At 51.1% G+C, this 26,745-nt stretch overlaps 2 protein-coding genes across 10 annotated transcripts in view; both read left to right on the top strand.

Annotated features, from left to right (window-relative positions):
• Nucleotides 1-14,564, top strand: part of Acin1 (apoptotic chromatin condensation inducer 1) — a 49,014-nt gene extending 34,450 nt beyond the window's left edge. For 3 of the 9 annotated variants that reach the window (XM_042686442.1, XM_042686446.1, XM_042686450.1), the window contains 11 exons: nt 2,423-2,561; nt 5,935-5,977; nt 7,646-7,779; nt 7,877-8,029; nt 8,478-8,619; nt 8,951-9,096; nt 10,340-10,447; nt 10,571-10,678; nt 10,910-11,234; nt 11,318-11,418; nt 13,614-14,564. In XM_042686442.1, coding sequence (XP_042542376.1) covers nt 2,423-2,561; nt 5,935-5,977; nt 7,646-7,779; nt 7,877-8,029; nt 8,478-8,619; nt 8,951-9,096; nt 10,340-10,447; nt 10,571-10,678; nt 10,910-11,234; nt 11,318-11,418; nt 13,614-13,946 — 1,732 coding nt within the window. In that variant the 3' untranslated portion in view covers nt 13,947-14,564. The other 6 variants (XM_042686448.1, XM_042686447.1, XM_042686449.1 and 3 more) reach the window with 6 other exon arrangements.
• Nucleotides 14,565-15,429: 865 nt separating this feature from the next.
• Nucleotides 15,430-25,947, top strand: Cdh24 (cadherin 24). The gene is made up of 13 exons (XM_042686426.1): nt 15,430-15,572; nt 17,059-17,382; nt 17,572-17,866; nt 18,043-18,162; nt 18,237-18,404; nt 18,562-18,749; nt 19,184-19,437; nt 20,241-20,377; nt 23,167-23,288; nt 23,366-23,477; nt 23,682-23,930; nt 24,614-25,607; nt 25,696-25,947. Exons 2-12 carry the CDS (start codon nt 17,182-17,184, stop codon nt 25,111-25,113), a joined length of 2,346 nt encoding a protein of 781 aa, XP_042542360.1. The 5' UTR covers nt 15,430-15,572; nt 17,059-17,181; the 3' UTR covers nt 25,114-25,607; nt 25,696-25,947.
• Nucleotides 25,948-26,745: the final 798 nt, after the last annotated feature.

A 26,745-nucleotide genomic window follows, 5' to 3' on the forward strand; every position in this document is an offset into this window, starting at 1 on the left:
TAGTGGGCAAATTAAAAAAAAAATAGCCATGCCCCTCCATTCTGTAGGTGGATTGGTGACTTTGTATTTAATCATTTTTTAACTTTAGCTTTATTTCTTCTTTTAATCATTTTCACTCCTAATTCCACTGTTTCCCTTCCTCCTGTAGGTGGATTGGTGACTTTGTATTTAATCATTTTTTAACTTTAGCTTTATTTCTTCTTTTAATCATTTTCACTCCTAATTCCACTGTTTCCCTTCCTCCTGGAGTCTTCCAGTGCTGCAGCTATAACTTTTTTTGCCCTCTCCACCCAGCCCTGCTCCCTTGCCCTCTGGGTAGATGGGGAGGAAGCCCCTGGGGCCTTGTGGAGATAGGCCCGGGTAGCTCTTGTAATCTGAGAAAAGAAGGAAAAAGGCCAAGCCTCTTGAGCCAGCAGCCGACTCCCAGTGGCCTGCCGGAGGATAAGAACCTTGCTCACTCAGCTCCCTCCCTCTTTTATTTCCCCTCCCCTGCTGCAGCAGGGCCCTCCCCCAACCGCACACACGGGCTGCTGGGTAAGTGGCAAGATGGCTCCCCTGCATGTCTCCGGCTGATTGCTGCCGCTCCGCCAGTACAATAGAGCCAGCTACTACCAGCAGCCTGGCCCTCTTCCTCCTCCTCCTCCAGAGAGACCAATCCAGCCGAACTCGGGGTTTGCCGTGAGGACTTAACGCTTATCTCTTAAAAGCCAGATCTATTTTAGCCTCCCCGCTCCACCACCACCTCCCCTTCCATTACCATTTTTTTGGATCCCGGGTTGCTGCATCTTGATTTTCTCTCTGGATCGGGTGGCTGGGAGGAGGTGGTGGGATCTGGGGTCCAGGAAGGTGGTTTATTTTATTTTGTTTTTGTTTTTTGAAATTTTTTAGGATTTTTTTGTTTGGTTTTTGTTATTTCTTCCATTCCAGAAAGGGATAAACAGCACTTCCAGGGGGAGAAAAAAAATCATGTTATCAGAAAGCAAAGAAGGGTGAGAGCTTCACATTTCCCCTTTCCCTACCTCTCTAGCTCACCTCATCTTCCTTATCTTCCTCATGGCTTTCATTCTGTCTTTCATTTTAGTTTGTTTTCAGTCATTCTGCTTTCCCCCTTTGTCCTTCCTGCCGATTTCTAATTGGCCCCACTTGCCCTCTCTGTGTGGGGAATATGCCTTGAGATTTTGTTTTTGTTTTTGATAAGCCTTTTTTTCTCCCGGATTGAAGCTGTTGAATCGCTTGTTTCTGTGGGGGCCTGTTAGCTGGGGGCACAGTCCCGACTTTCCCCTCCCCCCTCAACCCGTGCATCTCTTCCTGACTGCCCTAGCTGGGGAGGCTGGTCTGACCTCTGAGTGTCAGACAGCCTGTTGGGAATGCTGAATTTTCTGGTGGTGGTTATCACCCTGGGGAAGCTTTGGTTTCTTTCCTTTTTCTTGACATTGGGTCCCTGATCATCTTGATTTGATATTTTTGGTTAGTATTTGTGCTAGGAGTGAGGTTAGAAGTTAGGAATCAAGTCAGAAAATGAAGGTGGGAAGATAGTTTATCTGAAGTGAATCTCTGGGGTTCTTTGCCTGAAATGGGTACTAAACCGTGTAAGAATGGAGGGTGGGTTTGGTATTGGGGGGGTATCCTGACTGGGAGGCCTGCTGTCTCATGGAAGTTGGAATGAGAGAGTGGAAACTGTTTGAGAATCCAGTGTAAGACCAGTTCCTACACTACTTGGAGCAAGTAAAAGTGGCCTGATTCTGTACGTGCTCTTCTGCAGTTTTAGACTTTCCTTTTAGATGAGAAAAGGAACCTAGCTGAAGTTTGAGCTCTTACCAGCCCCACTCCTCTTGGAATCCTCACCCATTCCCCATTTTTTCTGTTACTGGTATCTCCAGATCCTGTGGGTCAGCAAGCTCTTATTAAGCTGTTGATGAGGCACAAACAAGGTCCACTTATTTGCCACAGCCATTTTTGTCCTCACTTTTTTAATGAATCATGCTTCCCTTAGTTTGTCATGCAAGGTCTAGGTGCTTGTGGCCAGGGGATGAGAAGACCCAGGGTTTTAAGCATAGCAGCCAATTTTGAGGAACTTTTCAGAAAAGAGCGTTTATTTCTTATTTCCTTCCTGTAAGAGTACTCTGATGAGATACTGCCTAAGAACAGATGGAATCATAGCCCCACATTTAATAGCTTTTTATCCCATCTGGGTGGTGGGTGGATAGGATTGCTGTAATCCGTGCTTTTTTCCCCCCTAAGGAAAATGGTTTCCCACTTTTCCTGTGGCTGCATTGTTTGTAGGCTAATCTGAAAAGCATCTATCCCCACCCCACCCAAGTGATGAGGCATGGGTGTTTCATGGCCCAAAAGCTAATATCTTACTCTCTCTTCCCCTGCTTCTTTCCTGCCCTTCCCTTCCAACCTCTTCCCATCCTGACAGTGAGGAGAAGGAGGAAGTGACCATGGACACAAGTGAAAATAGACCTGAAAATGAGGTTCCAGAGCCTCCTGTGCCTATTGCAGACCAAGTCAGCAATGATGACCGCCCAGAGAGCAGTGCTGAAGATGAGAAGAAAGAGGTAAATAGCCACACCACCTGCTGGGGTGGGTGGACAGAAGTGGACCTAGGGGGAAGAGTAGACCATTCTGGTGGTCCCCTCTTACACAGTGGGATAACTTAGGGGATGAGGCAGGGCCCTGGATCAGGATAGGACCAAGGGAGAATTCGCTGGTTTAGCAAGGGAGACCCCTGGTGATGGGCACAGGGCTCTTGGACGTTTCTTTTCCTGTAGTGCAGGAAAGGACAAATAGTGCAGTCCAGATCCATAAAAGTTTGTGGCTAACTGAAAAGTCTGTTAATGGGTCAGCTTTCCTGCTATCTTTGGAAGCTTCTCCTGTGATAACTCCTTGAGCTTTCCCTCCTTTTTAAAAGCCATTAGAGCTCAACGCCATCTAGTGGGCTTTGGTGGTTCTTACTAGCTCAACCATGCTGAGGAATTTTTGTTCCTCATCTGCCCCCCAGTGGTCTCATGACAAAAGAAGTAACTTGTTAGACCACAGCAAACTGGCAAGTCCAAAGGGCCCCTTCTCTATGTCTGTGACCTTCTACTTTGCCTTTTTTTTTTTTTTTTTTTTTGGCATATGTATTATCTTGTGTCCTGTACCCAATTCAGGGGCTCCCCACACCAGAGCCAGTGAAATCTTCCTACCTCTCTAAGTAATAGAATTAGATGGGTTGGGAGTAGAAAAACAGGGTGGGAGGGGAATGTTGTGTGTGTAGCCTTTCTCTGGTGTGTGTTGTGGGGGTGGGGGCCGGTGAAAGTGATTTGATGTGCAGAATATTATTTATTACAAGGTCCTTCTTCCCCGTAAAACTTTGTCCAAGTACCTCATGTACGGTAATCCGCCCGTAAAATATAACCCTGCCCAACTGGCCAATCGCTGATGCCGCCTCTTCCTCTGGACCCACTTGCTGCTACTGAGCTGCCCAATCAGAGCCAAGTCTGCTATCCAGGTGTCTTGGCCAGAGGGGGGCATGTATATGGGCTCATGTGATGGGCCCCCTTTGCCTCCCTGTCTTGCTTACATCAGGAGGCCAAGAAGAGCACTGTTCTGGAGAGACTTGTATTGAGAAAACAAAAAGCATTTGGAAAGGGGTGGACTTGCATCATCTCCCTACTTGGGACACCCCAAGAAGAGCTCATGCCAGTGCTGGGGCGCCTGTCCACATGCCCTTACCCTATTGAGGACTGTGAGTTGCCTTGTTTGCTACAGACTGTTGAGATCCCCATCTAGGGATCAAGAAACCTAAAGAGTCAATGTTTGTGATCACAGTGCCATGCTGTAAAATACTGATGGGGCCCTCGGCTTAAGCTGTGACGACTAGGAGCCCTCCAGAGGAGTCTAGGGTCTGTGCCCCAGGGATGTAATGCTGATGACAGCCCAACCCATGTATCACCACTTGCTCATCAGATGGACTTTCCTTTGGTCCCTGTTGTCCATGGTGAAGGGCAGCATGTTGGTTGCTCCAACTTCTCCTCCATCCCTGGAGGCAGGGGCTCCTTCATCCACCTGACTGGAACCACTGTCTCAGCTGGAGTCCCTGAGGAGATGCCACCCACAGCTCAGAAGAAACGTTTTCTGACCTTGCTGCTGAATGTGTGCCAGGTCCTGGGGATATTCACCTACTATCCCCAGGCTACCTTCATCAGAGGCTCCATGATCCCACTTGGTGAGAGGACCCCCCACCCCAGTTACAGGCAGAGGAAAAAGGGACTCTGGAGTCATCACCTGGATTCCAAATATTGGGTGGTGTTATTGCTGCAGCTTGCCACTGGTGGACACAGGGTCTTGCCTGCCTCTTCATGATAAAAGGCAAGAACCCTTCCTGCTACTCTCAGGCCATCTCATCAGGGACTGCAAGATGATGCCCCTACAGGGCCAGGACTGATGTTTCTGCCCCTTTTCCCCCCTCTATCCCTCGCTGAGCCTGGCCACCCGCCAGTGAACTGTCTTGACATCATGGAAACTGGGCAGCGTCCCCCCACACGTTTCCCTCCCGCCCCCCCTGCGCCCCTGGGAGGACTCTGGCAGTGCCGTGCCGACTACCACGCCGTGCGCCCACCTTTTTTGCCAACCCAACCCCCCACCAATTGCACAGCGCCTAGCAGGGAGGGCTCATTCTGATTGGACCGGCGGTTGACTAGATACAGTACACAGTGAGGTGCGATTGGCTGAACTGAAGATCCCAGGTGTGAGATGGTACCTGGAACATTTGTCATATTCCTAGTTTATTTTCTTCTTTATTTTCTTCTTCTTTTATTTAAATATTTATTTTTTTCCTTTATCTTTTGTTTCTGATTTCTTTGTTGGATTTATTTATTTGGTTCATGTTTCTCCTATTTTAATTGATCTTCTTTTTTTTTTCTTTTTTTTCTTTTTTTTTTCCTCACTAACTTACCCATCAAGAGTGGCCCAGCTAGGGGTCAGGCTGGCCCTTAACAGAGACCAAGGAGACTTGGTTAGACGACACAAACGGGGCTGGGGGTGGATGGGAAAAGAGATTTCATTAAGAGGGTTCTGCTCTGTCCTTTAGAAGGGTGGTAGAATGGTCTTAGTTTTTCCAGAAATAAGCACCTAAATCTAAAAAATGTTCTGTTCCCTTTTCTGTCTTCCTTCTGTTTTGATCTGTCCGTAGTCTTTACACTGAGTGTTGAGGGGGCGGGAGACTTGCCCATAGCTGACTTCTGGTCCTTGGCAGAGCCCCTAAGGCTTGAGCCCTGGTTGAAGAAGAAATAAGCTCTTGGACACAACCTTCATAAAACCTTCCCTTCCCAGAGACACTTTAAAATTCTCCTTGTTAGCACTTACTCAAGAACCTCATCTCTAATGAGTGATGCAGCCCTAAAAATTAGGGCTGGGGTTGTCCAGGCATCCCAAAGCCATTGTATTGTCAGTGGCTGTTGGGCTAGGTGTTGAGAAGAGGGGTTATCTTGGTGAAGTTGTCATCCCAGAGGTGATTTTTCTTTTTTCCTCCTGTTTTCCTTGGATTAGCAAGGACTTAGGAGAACTAGATAACTCAGTTCTGGGTACAGCCTGTCAGACTGTGTCTTCATCTCTAGAAGCAGAAGAAGGCATGATCAACATCCTCAAAGGGCTGGAAGGCCCCTTCCTCTTCCAGCTTATTTCTGGTTAAGCTAATACACAGATGTAATATGGAGTAAATGACTTTTCCCTGCTATGATGTTTGGTTTTATTTTATTCCTCTAACTTGCATTGATTCTGCTTCGTTTTGGCCGTTTGCCGCTTCTGTTTTGGTCTCTGTGTTTCTTTCTCTGTCTTTCTGTGTGTCTTAGAGCCTCTTTGAAGACTGCCCCATTTAACCTCCTCCCCCCCCTCTCTGTGGGGTGTCTCTCTTTCTCTTCCCCTCTCCCCCTTATCTTCTCTATACAGAGTTTGCTGCCCAAATCATTCAAGAGGAAGATCTCCGTTGTCTGTAAGTCTAGCCCTGAATCCCCAGTAAAGGTTAGGGATGCCATAAAAAGTCAGTACTCATAGAAAAATGAAGTCCCATTTTCTCCTTGGCTTTTCTTTTTTTTTTTTGTCAGTCGTGGGGCTTGAACTCTGGGCCTGGGCGCTGTCCCTCAGCTCTTCAGCTCAAGGCGAGCGCTCTACCACTTGAGCTACAGCGCCACTTCCGGTTTTCTGGTGGTTTATTGGAGATAGGAGTCTCAAGGTCTTTCCTGCCCGGGCTGGCTTTGAACCTCGATCCTCAGATCTCAGCCTCCTGAGTAGCTAGGATTACAGGCGTGAGCCACCGCGCCCGGCTTCCTTGGCTTTTCTTGAGTCCTCCTTTTAACCCCCTCTACCTAGCAAGTACTCACCTTCCCAGCATATGTATGGTTCCATTTTTAAATTTAAAAACTTGCTGGGCTCTGGTGACTCAAAACTGATACACTAGCCACCCTGAGGCTAGGCTCTGGGAATCAAGCTTCATGCGGCAAAGTCTCGAGATTCTTATCTCCAGGTAGCCAGCAAGAAGCTAGAAGTCAAGGTGTGGTTCAAATGATAGAGCACTAGCCATGAGTGGCAAACTGAGCTCAAGTCCCAGTATTAGCGCGCGCACGCGTGCGAACACACACATGCACACACACGTGTGCCCGCGCTGTGTAGCCCTTATGGGCCTTACCCAGGATGATGTTCCTGCCTGTCCTTTCAAGTAGTTACAGTTACAGTGTGCTACCATGCTTGATTCGTAGAGGAATTTTTTTTTTTTTTTTTTTTGGTCGGTCATGGGGCTTGGGCACTGGCCCTCAGCTCCACCTCAAGGCTAGCATTCTACCACTTAAGCCACAATGCCACTTCCGGTTTTCTGAGTAGTTTATTGGAAATAAGAGTCTCATGGACGTTCCTGCCAGGGCTGGCTTTGAACCACAATTCTCAGATCTCAGCCTCCTGAGTAGCTAGGATTATAGGCGTGAGCCACCAGCGCCCAGCTCATGTATTTTTTTTAACCAATTTTTGATTTGTTTACCAACTTGTGGGGTATCTTCTTGGCAATCATGGGAATTAAACCCAGGACTTTGGACATGTTAGGTAAATATTCTGCCATTTTAGTCATGCCCCAGTCTCTTTTGATTTTGAGGTAGGCTGACCTTGAACTGGAGGTCCTCTGCCTCCGTCTCAAGTAGCTGAGATACAGGTGAGCACCATCATGCCCAACAGTTTATAATTTATTCTAAGAAGATATCTAAGAAAATGAAAAGGAATGTACCTCGAACATTTTCCCTGTCAGGAATTCTAGATTGTAAAAGCATGATAGATGTTTATGATATCACATAGTCATCTTGTTTTGTCTGCAGTCCCAGGTTTCTTAGACTTTGCCCCCTACTTCAGCTATTTCTACCTACCACTTAAATGTAAACTGCTCATCAGACTGGTTACCCCTCCCTTTTTTGCTTTTAGAGACATAGTTTCCATCTGTCAGAAAGCCACTCCATCCCTTTGTTGTTCACTCTAAAGCTATGGTTTCCCTGGCCCCCAAATAGTATTTCTCTAAGTTATATTTTATTGAAACCGCTCCCAAAGATGACCTGTGGGTGTGGTATGAACCAGTACAGGGTCTGAGACCATCTAATTGTTGAATCCTATGTCTTGGGGACAGCAGCTACCAAGGGAGTACCAGCTGGAAACAGTGACACAGAGGGGGGCCAGCCTGGTCGAAAGCGACGTTGGGGAGCCAGCACAGCCACTACCCAGAAGAAACCCTCCATCAGTATCACCACTGAATCGCTCAAGGTGAGGTGGAAGGAGCCAGGAAAGGGAGGGTAAGACATGTTGAGGTGGGAGTAGACATGGGCCCAGTGTAACGGGGTGGGGGGTATCTGTGTCCCAGAGCCTCATCCCCGACATCAAACCCCTGGCGGGGCAGGAGGCTGTTGTGGATCTTCATGCTGATGACTCTCGCATCTCTGAGGATGAAACGGAGCGTAATGGCGACGATGGGACCCATGACAAGGGACTGAAAATATGCCGGACGGTCACTCAGGTAAAGCTTCTGTACCCCAGCACCAGGGGAGAGGAGGCATTGGGCACAAAGTAGGCAGCTGAGGAGCTAAGTAAGGTAAAATTCCAGAAGAGAACTAGTACAGAGGGTTGGGTTAATTGGTACTTCCTGGATCATAGTACCAAATCCACCTGTTGCGTGTTGTCAATAAAGTTTTATTGGAATACAGCTACATCTGTTTGTTTGCTCTCTTCTGTGTGGCCACTTAGGAGATGGAGTACCAGAAATCAGAAGTTTGAACAGGCTCACAAAACCTAGTATTTACTGTTTCATACAAAAAAAAAAAAAAATTGTTGATTCCTCCCTTGTTTTCCTTACAACAAATTAGGACACTGATGATGTGTGGAATATGGTGGAGGTGAACAAGGGGCTGGAGAGAATATGCTAGAGTGGTATTTGACAGACCCTCTGTTACCTGATCGATTTATAGGTAGTACCTGCAGAAGGCCAGGAGAATGGACAAAGGGAAGAAGAGGAAGAAGAGAAGGAGCCTGAAGCAGAACCTCCTGTACCTCCCCAGGTGTCAGTAGAGATGGCTTTGCCCCCACCTGTAGAACATGAAGTGAAAAAAGGTAGGTGAAATGTCAGCACAGCTCCAAGAATTCCCAAAGCACTCCATTTGGACTTCTTTTGCTTTATGCTTTCTACCTTGTATTTCAGTTTCTTTCTTTTTCTTTTTTTTCTTCACTTTATACATTATCTCTTCCTCCTCCTCTTCAGTACTAAGCTACTGGAGCTAGAGTTGAATCTGTAATCTCTGCTTCTCCATAATGGAGTATAGACAAGCATTGTAGTTTGCCCTTGATGGATATTCAGACTTCATAAAGAATGGCTGCTTGGTAGAGAATTTATAGGAGAATCCTATTGCTTTACTGAAAACTGGTCATGTGTTTTCCTTGGTAGTCACTTTAGGAGATACCTTAACTCGGCGGTCCATTAGCCAGCAGAAGTCTGGAGTTTCCATTACAATCGATGACCCAGTCCGAACTGCCCAGGTGCCCTCCCCACCCAGGGGCAAGATCAGTAATATTGTCCATATCTCCAATTTGGTAAGTCATTGCTTCTCAGATTCCAGACTTCTTAAACGTATAGAATTGAGCTTTGGCCAGCTGCTGGTGTCTCATGTCTATAATCCTAGCTTCACAGGAGGCTGTAATCTGAGGAACATGTTCAAAGCCAGCCAGGGCAGGAAAGTCCATGAGACTTACCTTCAATTAACAACAAAAGGCCAGAAATGGAGCTGTGGCTCAAGAGGTAGAGCACTAAAAACTCAGGGACAGTGCCCAGGCCTTGAGTTCAAGCCCCAGAACCAGTTTAGTTTTGACTTTTTTTTTAATTTTTACTTATTTATTTATTTTTAAACAATTGAGCTTTAGGCTGGGTGCCAGTGGCTCATGCCTATAATCCTTACTCAGGGATGCTGGTATCAGGATTTCGATTCGAAGCCAGCCTGGACAGGAAAATCCAAGGGACTTCCCTATATCCAGTTAACCACAAAAAAAGCTGGAAGAGCTGTGGCTCTTCAGCCCAAGCAAAAAAGCTAAGGACAGCATTCAGGCTTAGCATTCAAGCATTGGTACTAGCAAACGTGCAAGCATGCACGCACACATAAGTTTGAGCTCTAGAGTCATGCTTCTGAAGCTCAACTCCTAGATCTACCATTTTCTCACTTGCTGATTTTGAGTGAATTGCTTAGCTTATTTTCTCATTTTGAAAATGGCGGGGGAAGGCAGGGGGACTACTTGCATGGTGTTTTTTTGGTTTTGGGTTTTTGTGTGTGTGTGTGTGTGTGTGTGTGTGTGGATCATGGGCCCTGAACTCTGGGCCTGGGCGCTGTCCCTGAGCTCTTCAGCTCAAGGCTAGCGCTCTACCACTTGAGCCACAGCGCCACTTCAGGTTTTCTGGTAGTTTATTGGAGATAAGAGTTTCATGGCTCTTCCTGCCCGGGCTGGCTTTGAACCATGATCCTCAGATCTCAGCCTCCTGAGTAGCAAGTGGCATGAGCCACTTGTGCCCTGCTTGCATGGTGATTTAAAAATTATATACAGGGTCTGGGAAGGTGGCTCAGTGGTAGAGCGCTAGCCTTGAGCTGAAGAGCTGAGGGACAGTGCCCAGGCCCAGAGTTCAGGCCCCACGACCGGACCCCAAAAAAAAAAGATTATATACATAACGTCCTAATTTCTATGACCTCAGGCAAACTAGCTACGTCTGTAACTCAGGAAATCTTAAAAGGCTGGATTTGTGACTGTCCTTACCTTCTTCAAGATCTTAAAAGTCCATTTTCATTGGCAGGTTCGTCCCTTCACTTTAGGCCAACTGAAGGAGTTGTTAGGGCGTACAGGAACCTTGGTGGAAGAGGCCTTCTGGATTGACAAGATCAAATCTCATTGCTTTGTAACGGTAAGAGGATGAAACGGATTCTATAGGTTGTGGCACATATTTCCTTTTATGATCAGTGGGGGCAGATTTAAGGGTGTTAGACGGCTGAAGATAGACTATACCTCTCTGCCTTCTTCCACTTAGTATTCAACTGTAGAGGAAGCCGTTGCCACCCGCACAGCTCTACATGGGGTCAAATGGCCCCAGTCCAATCCCAAATTCCTTTGTGCTGACTATGCTGAGCAAGATGAGGTAAGAAACCAGAGGGAAGGGACAAGGAGGCCATTTTCTGTTATATTCCATCTGATATCTTAGCCAAATCTGTAGTCATCCGAATTCTGTTCTTGCATCTTTTCTTCCCTTTTGGTTCCTTTCATTGGAATTGTGGTGCCTTAAAGCATCTGTACATCTGGTACCTAGGTTCCTTCAGTGGGAATGTCATCATCTCCTACCTGACACTGTCCTTGTCCCCTCTGCCTGCAGCTGGATTATCACCGGGGCCTCTTGGTGGACCGTCCCTCTGAAACAAAGGCTGAGGAACAGGGTATGCCACGACCCCTGCACCCACCACCACCACCCCCAGTCCAGCCACCACCCCATCCGCGGGCAGAGCAGCGGGAGCAAGAGCGAGCTGTGCGAGAACAGTGGGCAGAGCGTGAACGGGAAATGGAGCGGCGAGAGCGAACTCGATCAGAGCGTGAATGGGATCGGGACAAAGTTCGAGAAGGGCCTCGGTCCAGATCACGGTCCCGTGACCGCCGCCGCAAGGAACGTGCAAAATCTAAAGAAAAGAAGAGTGAGAAAAAAGGTAGTTGGCTGTGGGGGCACAGAGACCCAAATGGGATGAGTCAGAGGGTGGTACATGGAATCTGATTCACTTTCTCACCTCAGAGAAAACCCAGGAAGAGCCACCTGCTAAGTTACTGGATGACCTTTTCCGTAAGACTAAGGCAGCTCCTTGCATCTATTGGCTTCCATTGACTGACAGCCAGGTATGTACTCTCCTTTGGGCCTGCTCAGTGGTAAGCAAGGCTGTCAGGAGAGTGGGGAAGATGGGGGTGGGCGGTTATTGAGACTGAGGGGGTTCAGATGTTAGCTTCAGATAATAAGGAAAGAAACTAAGCATCAAGTAGCAGAGTTGGCCAGGCACTGGTAGAAGCTGAGATTTGAGGATTGTGCTTCAAAGACAGCATGGACAGGAAAGTTCATGAGACTATTATCTCCAATTAACCACCAAAAAGCAGGAAGTGAAGCTGTAGTTCAAAGTTATATACAAAAGTATATAAATGGTAAAACAGGTTCCAGCTGGGGTGCTGGTGGCTAGTGCCTTTAATTCTAGCTAATCAGGAGGCTGAGGTCTAAGGATTCTGGTTCTGAGGCCAGCCTAGGCAGGAAAGTCCATAAGACTCTTATATCTCCAATTAACCACCAGAAAACCAGAAGTGACACTGGCTGAAAGTGGTAAGAGTACTAGCCTTGAGCAAAAGAGCCCAGGGAGAGTGCCCAGACCCTGAGTTCAAGGCTAGTACTCTGCCATTTAAGCCCAGCTCCACTTGAGACTTTTTGTGGCTAATTGGAGATGAGGGTCTTACCAGGTCCGGCAACAGTGGCTCATGCCTGTAATCCTAGCTACTTAAGATGCTGAGATGTGAGGATCTCAGTTTGAAGCCAGCCTGGGCAAGAAAGTCCCTGAGAGATTCTTAGACTCTAATTAACTACTCAAAAAGCCAGACAGAAGTGGCTTTGTGGCTCAAAGTGGTAGAGCAAAAAGAGCTCAGAGACAGCGCCCAGACCAAATTCAGGCCCCATGACTGACCAAAAAAAAAAGTCACCAAACCTTCCTACCTGGGATGGTTTCAAATTGTAATCCTCAGATCTCAGCTTTTTTTTTTTTTTTTTTGGTCGTTGGGCTTGAACTCTGGGCCTGGGTGCTGTCCCTCTTCAGCTCAAAGCGAATGCTCTACCACTTGAGCCACAGCACCACTTCCTGTTTTCTGAGTGGTTTACTGGAGATGAGTCTCACGGACTTTGCTGCCCAGGCTGGCTTTGAACTTCGATCCTTAGATCTCAGCCTCCTGAGTAGCAAGGGTTACAGGTAAGAGCCACAGGCACCTAGCTTAGATCTCACCTTCTTGAGCAGTTGAGTGACCCACCATGGGCTGGGAAGGTGGCTCAGTGGTAGAGCGCTTGCCTTGCATGCCTGAGGCCCTGGGTTCGATTCCTCAGCACCACATAAACAAAAAGAAAAAAGCCGAAAGTGGCGCTGTGGCTCAAGTGGTAGAGTTCTAGCCTTGAGCTGAAGAGCTGAGGGACAGCGCCCAGGCCCAGAGTTCAGGCCCCATGACCGGACCCCCCCCCAAAAAAAGAGTGACCCACCAGCACCTGGCTAAGTAGCAGCTTGTATTTTTTGTTGTTGTTGCTTGTTTGTTTTGCCAGTCCTAGGGCTTGAACTCAGGCCTGGGCACTGTCCCTGAGCTGCTTTTGCTCAAGGTTGGCGTTCTGCCACTTGAGCCACAGTGCCACCACCAGCTTTTTCTGTTTATGTAGTACTGAGGAATTGAACCAAGGGTTTTATGAATGCTAAGCAAGCATTCTATCACTAACCATATTCCCAGCCCCTTGTTGTTTTTTTTAATATAATTTTATTGTTAATACTAAGATGTACCAAGGGGTTATCATTTCACAAGTCACCAAGCTTCTTAAAACTTGATTTTAATTAATTGAGAAATTCATGTTTGTTTTTTTTTTGAGTCCGGTCATGGGGCCTGAACTCTGGGCCTGGGCGCTGTGCCTCAGCTCTTCAGCTCTAGGCTAGCGCTCTACCACTTGAGCCACAGCGCCACTTCAGCAAAGAGCAGGGCTGAAGGCATGAGTCAAGCTGTAGAGCCCCAAGCAATTAGCAATTAAAAAAAAAGCCAGTCCGAATTCAAGCCGCAGTAACAGAGAGATTTGTTTACATATAGGGTGATAGAAATGAGGGGAATACCAGAGGTTGGGCACAGATGTGTCAATACCTGTCTTGGATAACAAGCACTTTAAAACAAGTATAGTTCCAGGTTCCTCCCCTCCCCTTCCTGCTTAACAGTAGAGCTGAGCTTGGAGTACAAGGCCCAGGCAAGGGGGACCAATGGCTAAAATATGAACAGGTCTGCAGTGCTGCTTCTCTACTCTTCCTTCCTGGCTACAGATTGTTCAGAAGGAAGCGGAGCGCGCTGAACGGGCCAAGGAGCGGGAGAAGCGGCGGAAGGAACAAGAGGAGGAAGAGCAAAAGGAGCGGGAGAAGGAAGCTGAGCGGGAACGGAACCGACAACTGGAACGGGAGAAACGGCGGGAGCACAGCCGAGAAAGGGACAGGGAGCGAGAAAGAGACAGGGAGCGGGACCGGGGAGACCGAGATCGGGATAGGGAAAGAGACCGGGAACGAGGCAGGGAGAGAGAGAGGGATCGCAGGGAAACCAAGCGCCACAGCAGAAGCCGGAGTCGAAGCACACCTGTTCGGGACCGCGGCGGGCGCCGCTAGCTGGGAAAACACTAGAGAGCTGCAGGTACCAGCCACTCTGCCCCGGGGGGAGGGGGGTTAAGGCCACAGAGGGATAGGTACAATCACCACCACCCTGGAACCAAGGGTCTGAAACTTTCACACCATTGCCCAGTGCTGAAGTATGACTGCCACTTGCTTCTACACACCAGATGGAGCAGTGGCCATCTGTACAAACACATATACACACATCCTCCTTAACCTAACTCCGGGTTTAGCCTTCTGCTTCTCATTTCCCATTAATTCTGAGAGGGAAGAGCTAGGTTATGGAGGGAGATGTTCGGCCCGAAGTGGAGAACAGCCACGTGTCCCAGACCTCTCCTTTTCCCTCCATCATGCTCAATGCCTCCCTTGGGTACTCATAGCCTCTTGGGAACAGCTGGGGCCAGGACTGGGTCACCTATGAGCTGAATCAGTCTCCTCCTGAGTCCCGGGGCCCCTGCAGTTCCCAGTCTCTACCCTGCAGCTTTTGCCTCTTGCCCACTGGTTCCACTTTATATCCACCTTTTCCTTTTGTTCAATTTTTATTTTTATTTTTTTTATTATTAAATGATGTGGTCTATGGAAAAATAAAATAAAATCTGACTTAGTTTTAACTAGTATTTGAGTGGCTTTCCTTGGGGAGGGTTAAGATGGGAAGCCTTGGCATTTCATGCACCGCTGTAGACCAGCCCTGGCTCTACTAAGTACAGTCCAAAGCTGTTCTTCACCCGGGGGCTGGGGGAGAAATGGCGCGTGCCACTTCTGTGTCCCCCCCCCCCCCCCCCCCCCAGCAGACAAGAAAGGTCGGCTTGGGTCCCACACATGCTTGGGCTTTTTGGTCACCTGCTCACCACCTTCGAGGTGCTTCCCAAGTCAGCCGCCAGAGGGCAGTGTCCCCTTGCTCTTGGTCCCTGCAAATGAGCTTCCCCCAAAAGGTTCCGCCCTCCAGCCGCCGTCGTCCCTGTCCCTGACTCGTTCCTGGGTCAGACCCGCGGGCTCCCTGGACCCTCCTTCCATCCCCAAGCGCCCCCCAGCCGAACAGCTGCCGTGCTGTGCGCGGGCTCCCAAAGTGCCGTCTGGCCCTGGCCCACCCCAGTATCAAAAGCCGGTTCGGAGCCTGGTCTCCGCAGTGGGCTATTCCCTACCCCGCGGCGCGCTCGCCCTTCACCCAGGGCCCGCGAGGTGCGGCCGCCTTGCGTCTCTGGGGTGCGTCCATTCGGCCGGGTCCTTTCAAATGGCTTGGGCGTCCTCGGCCCGAGTGCCCCGCCGCGGGCCGGGCCTGGCCAGAAGGGCGCCGCATCTGTATGCGCCCAGCAGCCCGGGAACGCCGAGGGGGCGGGCGCCAGGCGCCGCCCCCGCCCCCGCCGCGCGGCCCCGGCTGGCCGGGGAGGGTCGGAGGCTGGGCTCTCCTCTCCCGCGCGGCGCGGCGCGGGGCCGCTCGCTCCTCCGCAGGCGGAGCCTCTTCCCCCGCCCCCTCCGTCTTGCTCCCTTGTTCTCGCCGGGGCCGCTCAGACCTGCAGCGGAGCCGCGGCGCCCGCTCCATCCGCTCTGGGCTGCGCCCGGGGAGCTGGCGGCGGGAGCGGGCGGGGGTGCTCTCGGCCGTCCTGGGCCCCTCGGCCGTGCCAGGTAAGAGCGCCTGCCCGGGAGCCGAGGGTCGGGGATCCTTGCAGGGGCGTCAGGGGGCCCGCAGTGTGCGGGCGTCTTCGGAGCGGTGCGCTCCGTGGCTGCGAGCCGCTGCCGGCAGCCCCGTTCTCCCGCGCTCTGCCTCTTTCCCTTCTCGCACACCTCTCTCGGGTTCCTCGATTCTCCCTGCTCTCTGCCTGTTTGCCTTCTCTGCCCCTTGCCTGTTCCCAGCCCTTCCTTCTCAATCTTGTCCTGTCTCTTCCTATCTCTTCTGTCTCTTTGCCTTTTCCTCCCTCTGCCTTTCCCCCCTTTTCTCTCTTTTCCCTTTCCCGCTCTCCTTTCCTTCCCCACACTCCTTTCCTTTCCCTATCGCCTTCCTTTCCTTTCCCTTCCCGCTAGCCTCTTGCCCACTCCTCTGTTCCCTTCCGTCTCCCCTCCTCGTCCCGCCTCCCTCTCTTTTCCCCAGCCTCCCCCTGGCCTGTCTTCCCTGGGAGGGAGCAAAGGGACTGTCAGGTGTGGATCCGCTCTGGGGGAGGAGGGGCACAAGCGACAGCTACCTGAAGGGTCTCCCCAGGAAGAGAGCAGAGGAGGGGCCTCTCCATCTCTCTCTCTCTCTCTCTCTCTCCCCCCCCCACTCCCTTCCCGCAGCCCCTCCCTACTTTGCCTGCTTCTGGGTGCTCTCTGCCCGGAATGAAGTTCCCAAGGCCCTATCTGCCCCCTCCCAAGCCCCTCTGACCCCCATTTGTACCTATAGGACTCCTCTCTGCCTTCCACATACCCAGACTGCCTCCCTGATTTCTTTCCCTTCACTGTTGCTGCCTGTTCTGTCTTTTGCTGTTCTGTTTCATCCAGTCTACTCTGTCTACACTGGATAATCCCTGGTTTTTGGCCCAGCCCCAGAGCTAGTGCTGTCTCTGGCCTCTGGGTCAGCCTCCATTTCACCCCCTCACAAGTCTCCTTTTCCTGCGGACAACCATGTCCCTTCTTTTAGCTCTAGCCCCAACTCATGCCCCTTAAGGACTGCAGCTGGCAGTGTGGGCTGGAGAGAAGTGGGATTCCCCATAGGAGAGGGACTTGCATAGGCTCTCAACCTATCTTAGGCTGTGCTTTCTCTTATCTTAGCCTGACCTAGACACCTAAGGCCAGACCTCTATGAATCCCAACCTCTTCAGCTTGAGCCCTTGCTCTGTTAGCCCCTCCTTCAGTTCCCTGGCGACCAGCCCAAGGTGGGAGGACGGGAGAGATTTGGGATTCCCGGCCCTCCTAGCATCATCGCCTCTCCTGTTCTCCATCTCAGCTTCTGTACTCAAGAGTTGACTGCCCTGGGATTTATCAGCTTAGAGGGCTGGAGGTGAATATAGGCAGAGTCTGGGTGGAGAGATGGACTAAACTGTCTACACTGCCTTAGTCCGGGTTCTGGGCAGTGGGGTGGTAGGTCTTTGGTAGGGTTTAGGATTTCCTTGACCCTAAGCAGCAACCTGTCCCACAGGTGCAGATCCATGGGGTAGCCCCACCATACCTGCCTCTCTACCCCAGCCAGCTCATGGGCCACCAGATCCAGCCCAGCCTCAGCACCTAGGGCCAGTGAAAGAGCCCTGGCTGGAATCCAAAGATGTGGGGCCTCATGAGGCTCCTGCTGGCTTGGCTGGGTGGCTGGGGCTGCATGGGGCGTCTGGCAGCACCAGTCCAGGCCTGGGCAGGGTTCCGGGGACGCCCAGGCCCTACACTGCTGCGGACCCGAAGGAGCTGGGTCTGGAACCAGTTCTTTGTCATTGAGGAATATGCTGGTCCAGAGCCCGTCCTTATTGGCAAGGTAAGGATCAGCCCCTCCCATGTCTACTCTTAACTACTCTGGTCAGGCCCAGCCCTGTCCTGCAACTTCATTACTTCTGCAATGACCTTGGGCCTTGGGACTCCTAATGCTCCACCCCTAAACCTAGACTCTCGAACCCTTTATCCCCTGCACTTGGAGCCCTCTACCATTTTTCCCTGACTCCTGCAGCTGCACTCAGATGTTGACCGGGGTGAGGGCCGCACCAAGTACCTGCTGACCGGGGAGGGGGCAGGCACTGTATTTGTGATTGACGAGGCCACAGGCAATATCCATGTGACCAAGAGCCTAGACCGTGAGGAGAAGGCACAATATGTGCTCCTGGCTCAAGCTGTGGACCGAGCTTCCAACCGGCCTCTGGAGCCCCCATCAGAGTTTATCATCAAAGTGCAAGACATCAACGACAATCCACCTGTGTTCCCCCTTGGGCCTTACCATGCCACAGTGCCCGAGATGTCTAACGTCGGTAAGCACCCTGCTTGCTTTCTTCTGGCCCCTTCTCCTCCTTCCCCTTTTGCTGTCTGCCCCCAGAAGCCACCTCCTTTTTAATTCAGCCTCCCTCACATCAGAGCCCCCGTCATCACCTGTTCTTCTGCATCTGTCCCTATTGATGCTTAATGGGAGTGCTGGCATCCCCCACAGGGACATCTGTGATTCAGGTGACTGCTCATGATGCTGATGACCCCAGCTATGGGAACAGCGCAAAGCTGGTGTACACTGTGCTGGATGGACTGCCTTTCTTCTCTGTGGACCCCCAGACTGGTGAGGATAGAGCTAAAGAGCCTAAGGGCACAGCCTCAGGGGTGCATACTCCCTGACCCAGTGTCTCTCCCCAGGAGTGGTAAGAACAGCTATCCCCAACATGGACCGGGAGACCCAGGAGGAGTTCTTGGTGGTGATCCAGGCCAAGGACATGGGCGGCCACATGGGGGGGCTGTCGGGCAGCACTACAGTGACAGTCACCCTCAGCGATGTCAACGACAACCCCCCAAAGTTCCCTCAGAGTAAGGAGGCTGTGCTTTCCTTTGACCCTTGGCCTTGGAGAATCCATCTCCCCCCAGCCCTAACCCTAGCCAGATTCCAGGAGAAGGGAGTGTTGGGGGTAGGGAGAAGATCCCGAGACCTCTATAAGAACATGTTTTCCCTAAATCCTCTCCTAAGGCTTGTACCAGTTCTCTGTGGTGGAGACAGCTGGGCCTGGCACCCTGGTGGGTCGGCTCCAGGCCCAGGACCCAGACCTGGGGGACAATGCCCTCATGGCATACAGCATCCTGGATGGGGAAGGGTCAGAGGCCTTCAGCATCAGCACAGACTCCCAGGGTCAAGATGGGCTCCTCACTGTCCGGAAGGTTAGCTCCTACGTGGGGACACCTGCAGACCTGGCTTGCCTAGCCTGTGGGAGGCCATGGATCTGATCCCCCTGCAACAAAGTGGGGATGGGGGACAAATGCCTGCAGACTCATTTGTACCCATCTCCTGCCCCTCCCAAGGGGCACATTTCTAAGTGATCTCCTAAAGCGCTCAGGACTCCAATGTTGGAGTTTAGAGGTTGTGGTTATCTTAACCCAGACCCTGAGGCCTGGAAAAGGAACGGGACTGATTCAAGGTCATTTAATGAGTCTATAATAGAGCTGGGGGTGGCTCTAAAGTTACCAGCTCTGCAATGGGCTGCTTACCTGCCTTTACTCTGCACTGGACACACATGGGGAGGAGACTTTCCACCGTGAGCTGGGCCTGCTCTGGCTTCCATATGTCTCACTTGCTTTGTCTCCCCTCACCACAGCCCCTAGACTTTGAGACGCGTCGTTCCTACTCCTTCCGTGTAGAAGCCACCAACACACTCATTGACCCAGCCTACCTTCGGCGAGGCCCCTTCAAGGATGTAGCCTCTGTGCGTGTGACTGTTCAGGATGCCCCAGAGCCACCTGCCTTCACTCAGGCCACCTACCACCTGGTGGTGCCAGAGAACAAAGCTCCTGGGACCCTAGTGGGCCAGATCTCAGCCATTGACCTGGACTCCCCGGCTAGCCCAATCAGGTAAGCTGGGGTATGTGCTGGATAGGACAGGGACTCAAAAGGAGCACAGACGCTTCCAGGATGTGCTTCCTTAATCTGGCTACGATTCTGCCTCCCAGCAAAGGTCTCCCTTCCTGCACCTGCTTACTGGTTTGCAGGCATGGGTGCCTAGGGAGGCCTGGAGGGCCTGGCTAATGTTACCTAACTCAACCCATTCTCTGGGTACATTAGAGAGGCACCATCTAGTGGCAGTGCCAGCAAATACCTCCTTTGGTAAGTCGATCTCTACTGATCACTGAGTGCTTCACATTTTTCCACTCCACATTTTATTCTTACAATGGCCCTGTGAAGTAGATGTCAGCATTTCCAGCTGTTTCAGTAGCAAAATGTGTGTGGTTAAGTAATTTACCCAGAATACATAGCAGAGCTGGGATTTGAATCTAGACCTATATGCCCTGAGAACAGAGGTCAAATGATTTCCCCCAGGTCACATAGTTGGGCCAAGGCAGAACAGGGCTGAAACACAGGTCCATAGGTGCCCAGAACAGAAACCAGAAGTCTGAAAGATGGATAGTATTTATCTCTTCTATTTTTCTCTATCTTCCCTCACGCTCATGAAGTTTGGTCTCCCTATCCTAGGTCCTCCCCGATATATGTTCACTTTGAGGGGACTGCAGCCTGAATAGGGCTCTGGATGCATGGGAAAGTCTCTGCTCAAGAAGCTGGGGCCCTGGGGCCTCTGCCCACATGAGCCAGGAGGCCCAGAGGAAGGGAGGGATGGCCGTTCCCAGATCAGGTACTAGTACAGTCCCTATCTTCCCCAGATACTCCATCCTCCCTCACTCAGATCCAGAGCGTTGCTTCTCCATCGAGCCCGAAGATGGCACCATCCGAACAGCAGTGTCCCTTGACCGTGAGGCTCATGTGTGGCACAATCTCACCGTGCTGGCCACAGAGCTGGGTGAGGATCCCCACCCCCTGGGAAGGCAGCATTCTTCTGGCAGAGGGCCAACTGTCCCTGAGTGTGGTGGAGGAGGGCCATGACTGCCATCACACCCTCACACCCCATGTGTCATCAAGCAGGCGGCCTGTCTCAAAGGGTGGTCCAGGCAGGGCACAGTAAGTCTGCCTGCACATTTTCCTCACCCTGGATCTGCCCTCTCACCTGACTTGTCCCAGCCCAAAACGAAATGAGAAGCTCATAGCTCCCAACCTGTGTGCTGGCAGGCCCTGCCCTTCCATTCTTTGCTTCAGGTTAGAACTGGGGCCCAGAAAAGGGCTGTGCACCTCCCCTGGGAACTGAGCTGGCTGTGCCAGCAGCCCCTCTCAGAGAAGCCCTGCTGAGACCCCCAGCTCGCTCCATGTAGGAGCTCTTCTTGTGCTTCCTAAATTACCAGCAGCTCCTTCACCTCCCCTGGCCTGAGGAAATGGAGAAACCTCCCTCCCTTCTTTCCTCCTACTCATGCCTGTGCTGTCTTCACCTGTGTATCAGAATGGCTTGCATGTACATGTTTATACATGGCAGGAAGAACTGTGTATGTGTGCGTGCAGATATGTAGTCCGGAATATGTGTAATTCTGTATGTATGAAAAGTAATGTGAGCCGGGCGCTGGTGGCTCACGCCTGTAATCCTAGCTACTCAGGAGGCTGAGATCTGAGGATCGCAGTTCAAAGCCAGCCCGGGCAGGAGAGACCGTGAGACTCCTATCTCCAGTAAACCACCAGAAAACCGGAAGTGGCGCTGTAGCTCAAGTGGTAGAGCGCTCGCCTTGAGCTGAAGAGCTGAGGGACAGCGCCCAGGCCCAGACTTCAAGCCCCACGACCGACAAAAAAAAAAAAAAGTAATGTGAGTGGATATGTATAACTGGGTATGTGTTTACAATTGAGTGTATCAAATTTCTAATTTATGCATATGTGGGATTGGATGGGTGTATATATATATATATATATATATATATATATATATATGCTTTATATATGTGGGTATTCATGGGCAGATAATAGTAACTTATTACTTATTGTGGGCCAGGCACTATTTTAGGTACCAAAAATGGATTAACTCCTTTAGTCATCACTTCAGCTTGCTTGCTTGCTTGCTTTTTCTCCTTGTCATGGGACTTGAACTCAGGGCCTGAGCACTGTTTCTGAGCTTCTTTGGCTTAAGGCTAGCACTCTACCACTTGAGCCACAATGCCACTTCAGGCTTTTTTCTGTTTATATGTACTGGGGAATCGAACCTTCATTCATGCTAGGCAAGCACTCTACCACTGAGCCACATTCCCAGTCTCCCATTTTTAAATGAAGAACCTCAGACAAAGAGAAGTTAACTGCCCAAGGTCACACAGCAAAATAAGTAGTAGAGGCATTCCATCTCATGGGTCTGAAGTCGGAGCTTTATCCCTCCACCATCCTGCCATATGTGTGTGTTTGGTTCTTTTTTTTTTTTTGGTCAGTTGTGGGGTTTGAACTCTGGGCCTGGGCTCTGTCCCTCAGCTCTTCAGCTCAAGGCTAGTGCTCTACCACTTGAGCCACAGCGCCACTTCCAGTTTTCTGGTAGTTCATTGGAGATAAGAGTCTCATGGACTTTCCTTCCCCGGGCTGGCTTTGAACCGTGATCCTCATATCTCAGCCTCCTAGCTAGAATTACAGGCATAAGCTACCAGTTCCTGGCTTGTTTCTGACTATGCAACTGTGCGCTACTTGGCAGTGCTGTCTGTAGTCATGAAGATTTCTGAGTGTGTGTGTGTGTGTGTGTGTGTGTGTGTGTGTGTGTGTATGTGTGTGTGTGTGTGTGTGCATGTATGTACATACATAGGATTTTGTGGTTGGTTGCTTGTACCTATGTAGGGGTGTGTGTGTGTCCCAATTATCTTCTCACTTCCTGTCAAATCCTGCTCCTCCCACCATTGGCTTAGAGCCCTGGACTCTTCCTTTATTGCAGTGAAGGAGTGTCTCCAAGTTAGCCCAGCTCCTACAGTGAGGCAATCTACAGCTTCCCCACCCAGGTTGTGACCTCAGCCCCTTCATCCAGAGTAGCCAGCTCTCCCCTGCCTAAGGAATTGGGAGGCTCAGCCTAGGAGATGGGCATACACACTCTGTGCCTCTCTTGAATGGTATGGACAGTGAGAAGCAAGGTGGGATACTGGTGAAGAAGGGGTAAAGAGGGGACCTCGGCTCTGTATCCCATGGACCATGTGGCTTTTCCCTCTCCAGGGTCAACTCTAAATAATACAAATTTCTGTACTACAGCTTTCTAGACCTCATCTCTAATGATGTATGTCTGTGTGTTTTTGTCTGTCTGTCCATCTGACAATCACTGTACGTGGCTTTGCATAAAAATGCATTTTCTGGGCTCTGCCTGCATGGGGGGAGCATATCAAACACCTGTACATTGTACTTGTTTTAAACATTCTTATGTTTGCTATATGATATGACTATTTTATGGTTGATGTCTGTACATACCTGTATATGTCCTCTTGTTGACCATTTATGCCCATGCTGCATGTGCCTTTCGTATGTTATTGTACATGGTGTGTCATGGGTACTGCATTCCCATATATTGTATATTATGCTTATCTTGGGCACTACATGATTATCACATCCACTTGGCATTGTTCCATTCACATAACCACATGGTTTGCTGCTTGCACATTACAATGTGTTGCATGTGCACTTTATGGGACCGGTAAAATGTGTTATATTGTGTGTGTGTGTGTGTGTGTGGTGTATGTGTGGGTGTTCTGGCTTTAGACAGCTCCGCACAGGCCTCCCGTGTGCAAGTGGCCATCCAGACCCTGGATGAGAATGACAACGCGCCCCAGCTAGCTGAGCCTTATGACACCTTTGTGTGTGATTCTGCAGCTCCTGGACAGGTGAGCAACTGAAATAGCTGGCTAGGCTCCCAAGGCCTCTAGCAGTCTACATTCAAGGCATTGCTTCTTCCTCCCAGTTGATTCAGGTCATCCGGGCTCTGGACAGAGATGAAGCTGGCAACAGTAGCCGAGTCTCCCTTCAAGGTCCTGTGGGTCCTGACACTAACTTCACAGTCCGGGACAACCGAGGTAGGTAGCCTCCCAAAACCATACCACGCCTGTCTTCCTTCTCTCCTTTCCACCACCCCTACCCCAGCCTGCCTAGCCCATGTCCCAACAGAAGGATATGGGTTTACTTTCCAGTCTTCCCATGGGAAGCTGGCTCTATGTGCTGGACCAATCTTTCCAGGAAGATGTCCTAAGATGTAATCCAACAATTTCTCCTTCCTACAGATGGCTCTGCCAGCCTGCTGCTGCCCCCCCGCCCCGCTCCACCTCGCCCGGCCCCCTACCTTGTACCCATAGAACTGTGGGACTGGGGGCATCCAGCCCTCAGCAGCACTGCCACAGTGACTGTCAGCGTGTGCCGCTGCCGGCCTGATGGATCCGTAGCATCCTGCCGGCCTGAAGCCCAGCTCTCACCTACCGGTCTCAGTACTGGTGCCCTGCTTGCCATTGTCACCTGTGTGGGCACCCTGCTTGGTGAGCCAGGCCACAGTGGGACACAGTTGTGGGGCATGGGCCTGCTGGGGGAGGGAAATGGATCTAGGGCTTAAGTGGCCATGCATGCCTGGATTTTCCCACCACCTGATGCCTTGGCCTCATATCCCTGATTTGTAATCTGTGGCAGTAACAACCATAAAAACTATTTAATTCTTGTTCTGTGCCTGATATGGTGTTAGGCATATCACTTGTGGTATTTTGTCTTTTCAACAACCCAAAGAGATATATGTTTTACATATAGGTTAACTAAGCTTCAAAGAAGATCAAAGAGCCAGGTTCTAGTGGCTCACACTTACAATCTTAGCTACTCAGGAGGCTGAGATCTGAGGATTGGTGGTCTCCAACCACCACAGAGCCAGTAATGGAGCTGTGGCACAAAGAGGTAGAGTGCTAGCCTTAAGCACAAAAGCTCAAGACAGTGACCAGGCCCTGGGCTTAAGTCCCAGGACATGCACACACACACACGCACACACACACGTACACACGCGCACCCAGCAGAGAAATTTAAGCAAATTCCCAGTGGTCTCAGAGCAAGTCAATATCCCCAGATGTCAATCCTTGGACTTTCAACCTTAGATCACCTGGACTCCCCTTATACCTGTGCCATTCAGCCCCCCATTCTTGCCCTGCCGGCTCAGCAGCCTGTGTGCTTTGCCTTGCAGCCCTGGTGGTGCTGTTCGTGGCCCTGCGGCGGCAGAAGCAGGAGGCACTGATGGTACTGGAGGAAGAGGATGTACGAGAGAACATCATCACTTATGATGATGAGGGCGGCGGCGAAGAGGACACTGAAGCCTTTGATATCACAGCCCTGCAGAACCCAGATGGGGCTGCCCCACCACCTCCTGGCCCACCAGTGCGCCGTGATGTGCTGCCCAGGGCCCGGGCACCACGTCAGCCCAGGCCACCCGGCCCTGCCGATGTAGCCCAGCTCCTGGCTCTACGGCTGCATGAGGCAGATGAGGACCCCAGTGTGCCCCCCTACGACTCTGTGCAGGTGTACGGCTATGAGGGCCGAGGCTCCTCCTGCGGCTCGCTCAGCTCCCTGGGCTCTGGCAGTGAGGCTGGTGGGGCCCCAGGACCTGTGGAGCCGCTGGATGACTGGGGCCCACTCTTCCGCACCCTGGCTGAGCTCTATGGGGCCAAAGAGCCCCCGGCCCCCTGAGTGCTGGCCCTGGCCCTGCCCTCTGCAGTGGGGCAGCTGGCCCAGGCCTGCTGAGTGAGCCCCACAGGGTCCAGGAAATCAGTGGCAACCTAGGGGCCCAAGGCCTCCTCTTGGCCCCTGTGTCCTTCCTTCCCCTGGGCACCCTTGCTCTTATCCCCACTCCTAAGTCGGTCTGTGTGTCTCTCCAGGGATTTCTGTCTGTCTGTGACACTCTCCCTTCTGTCCAGGTCTGGGTTTTGTGACTCTGACCTTGAACCTCTCTGTTCTGTCACTGTGACTCTCTGTGACTGTTTTTGTCTCTATGATTCTAAACTTCTCACACTCTGTCTCCCCTGCCCACACACATGCTCCATGTCTGTTTCCTGCCTCCGTCTCCCCTCTTTGCGTCCCTGTGACTCCTTTTCAGTTTTATTCTGTTGTCCACTCCATCCCCAACGCAAGAGAAACTTCCAGCCACTGCTGCCCACCCTCCTGCAGGGGACGCCCTGCCCCAGGTCAGTGACCCTAGGCTGCTGGCTTAGGAAGGGGTGGAAGGAAGCTCCTCCCCCACTCCCATCTCTCACAGCTCTCCTGTCCTTACAGACCTGCCCGCATGGTTCCATCCATCACTCATGGCCTCATCCTGGCTCCACTGGCCCCCAGCAGAAGGAAGGAGCCAGCCCACCTCCCAGGGCTAGAGCTCCAGCCCCCACGTGGCCGCCTCCCTGGAGCTCTGCCCAGCTGTCAGCCTGCCCTGGGCATTCCAGCTCCAGGCATTGTGTAGTGTGCTTCCCAGACCCCAGAGGGAAAAGGGGGAGGGAAAAAGGGAGGCAGCTGGGGAAAGGGGAAAGAGGGAGGAAGGGGAGGGGCCTCCATCTCTAATTTCATAATAAACAAACACTTTATTTTGTAATGCTGGAGCCCTGCTTCTGTTTCAGCATTCAGGTTTCTAGACAGAGCTAAGGCCTGAGCCATCTCCCTGCTCATTCCTTTTCTTTGGATTTGGGTCATTCCATTTGGAGAGCAATTCTCTGGGTTCCTTGGTGGTCTCAAACTGTCCATGGAATTGACTGTCCATGTGTAGAGATTGGCAAGAGGAAAAGGTGGGCAGGAGGAATACAAGTAAGAGCTAGTGAGGAAAAAGAATGAGAACAAGAAGAGGAGGCTCCAGTCTAGGAAAAAATATGTGGGTGGGTAGACAGCTGAGAAGTGCAAGCCAGCTTTCCCTGAGCTTGTAGTGCCAATGGAGAAAGGGTGAGAGTCACACTGAACCTCAGCTTGCCGCTCACACCTTTAATTCTCCCTCCCTGCCTAGTCCTTGTGGAGCAGAAAAGAGGGAGAGGATGCAGACAAGCCAAATAATTCATCTGGGGAAGCAGCTGAGAGGGGACTTGCAGGACCCACCCCCTCCTTCCAATGCCCATTTCCTCAGGCAGAGAAGGGGCCTGCTGGGAAGCTGCACAAGACCCAGGCCTCTTACTCTAGGCAGAGCTTCTCAAGACATGGGGTAGGTGGGTCAAGACAGATCTTCACAACCCTTCTTGCTAAGCATATGTGCTGACAACTAGGAAAAACTGCCTTTTCATGCCTAGATTGGAGGAAGGAGCCTCACCTCCAGGGCTGTTACTGACTGCTGAAGCTGGACTCCTGGAT

Source organism: Dipodomys spectabilis, unplaced genomic scaffold (assembly GCF_019054845.1).
Source record: "Dipodomys spectabilis isolate Male_0828 unplaced genomic scaffold, ASM1905484v1 ptg000097l, whole genome shotgun sequence".
Classification (NCBI taxonomy): Eukaryota; Metazoa; Chordata; class Mammalia; order Rodentia; family Heteromyidae; genus Dipodomys; species Dipodomys spectabilis.

What these genes read in the sequence shown, in the direction of transcription:
- Cdh24 (XM_042686426.1), top strand. Translation starts at nt 17,182, where the DNA reads ATGTGGGGCCTCATGAGGCTCCTGCTGGCTTGGCTGGGTGGCTGGGGC. An exon ending in CTCTGTGGACCCCCAGACTG is followed by an intron (nt 18,163 to 18,236) that starts GTGAGGATAGAG and finishes GTCTCTCCCCAG; the next exon opens with GAGTGGTAAGAACAGCTATC. An exon ending in CCCCCCAAAGTTCCCTCAGA is followed by an intron (nt 18,405 to 18,561) that starts GTAAGGAGGCTG and finishes TCCTCTCCTAAG; the next exon opens with GCTTGTACCAGTTCTCTGTG.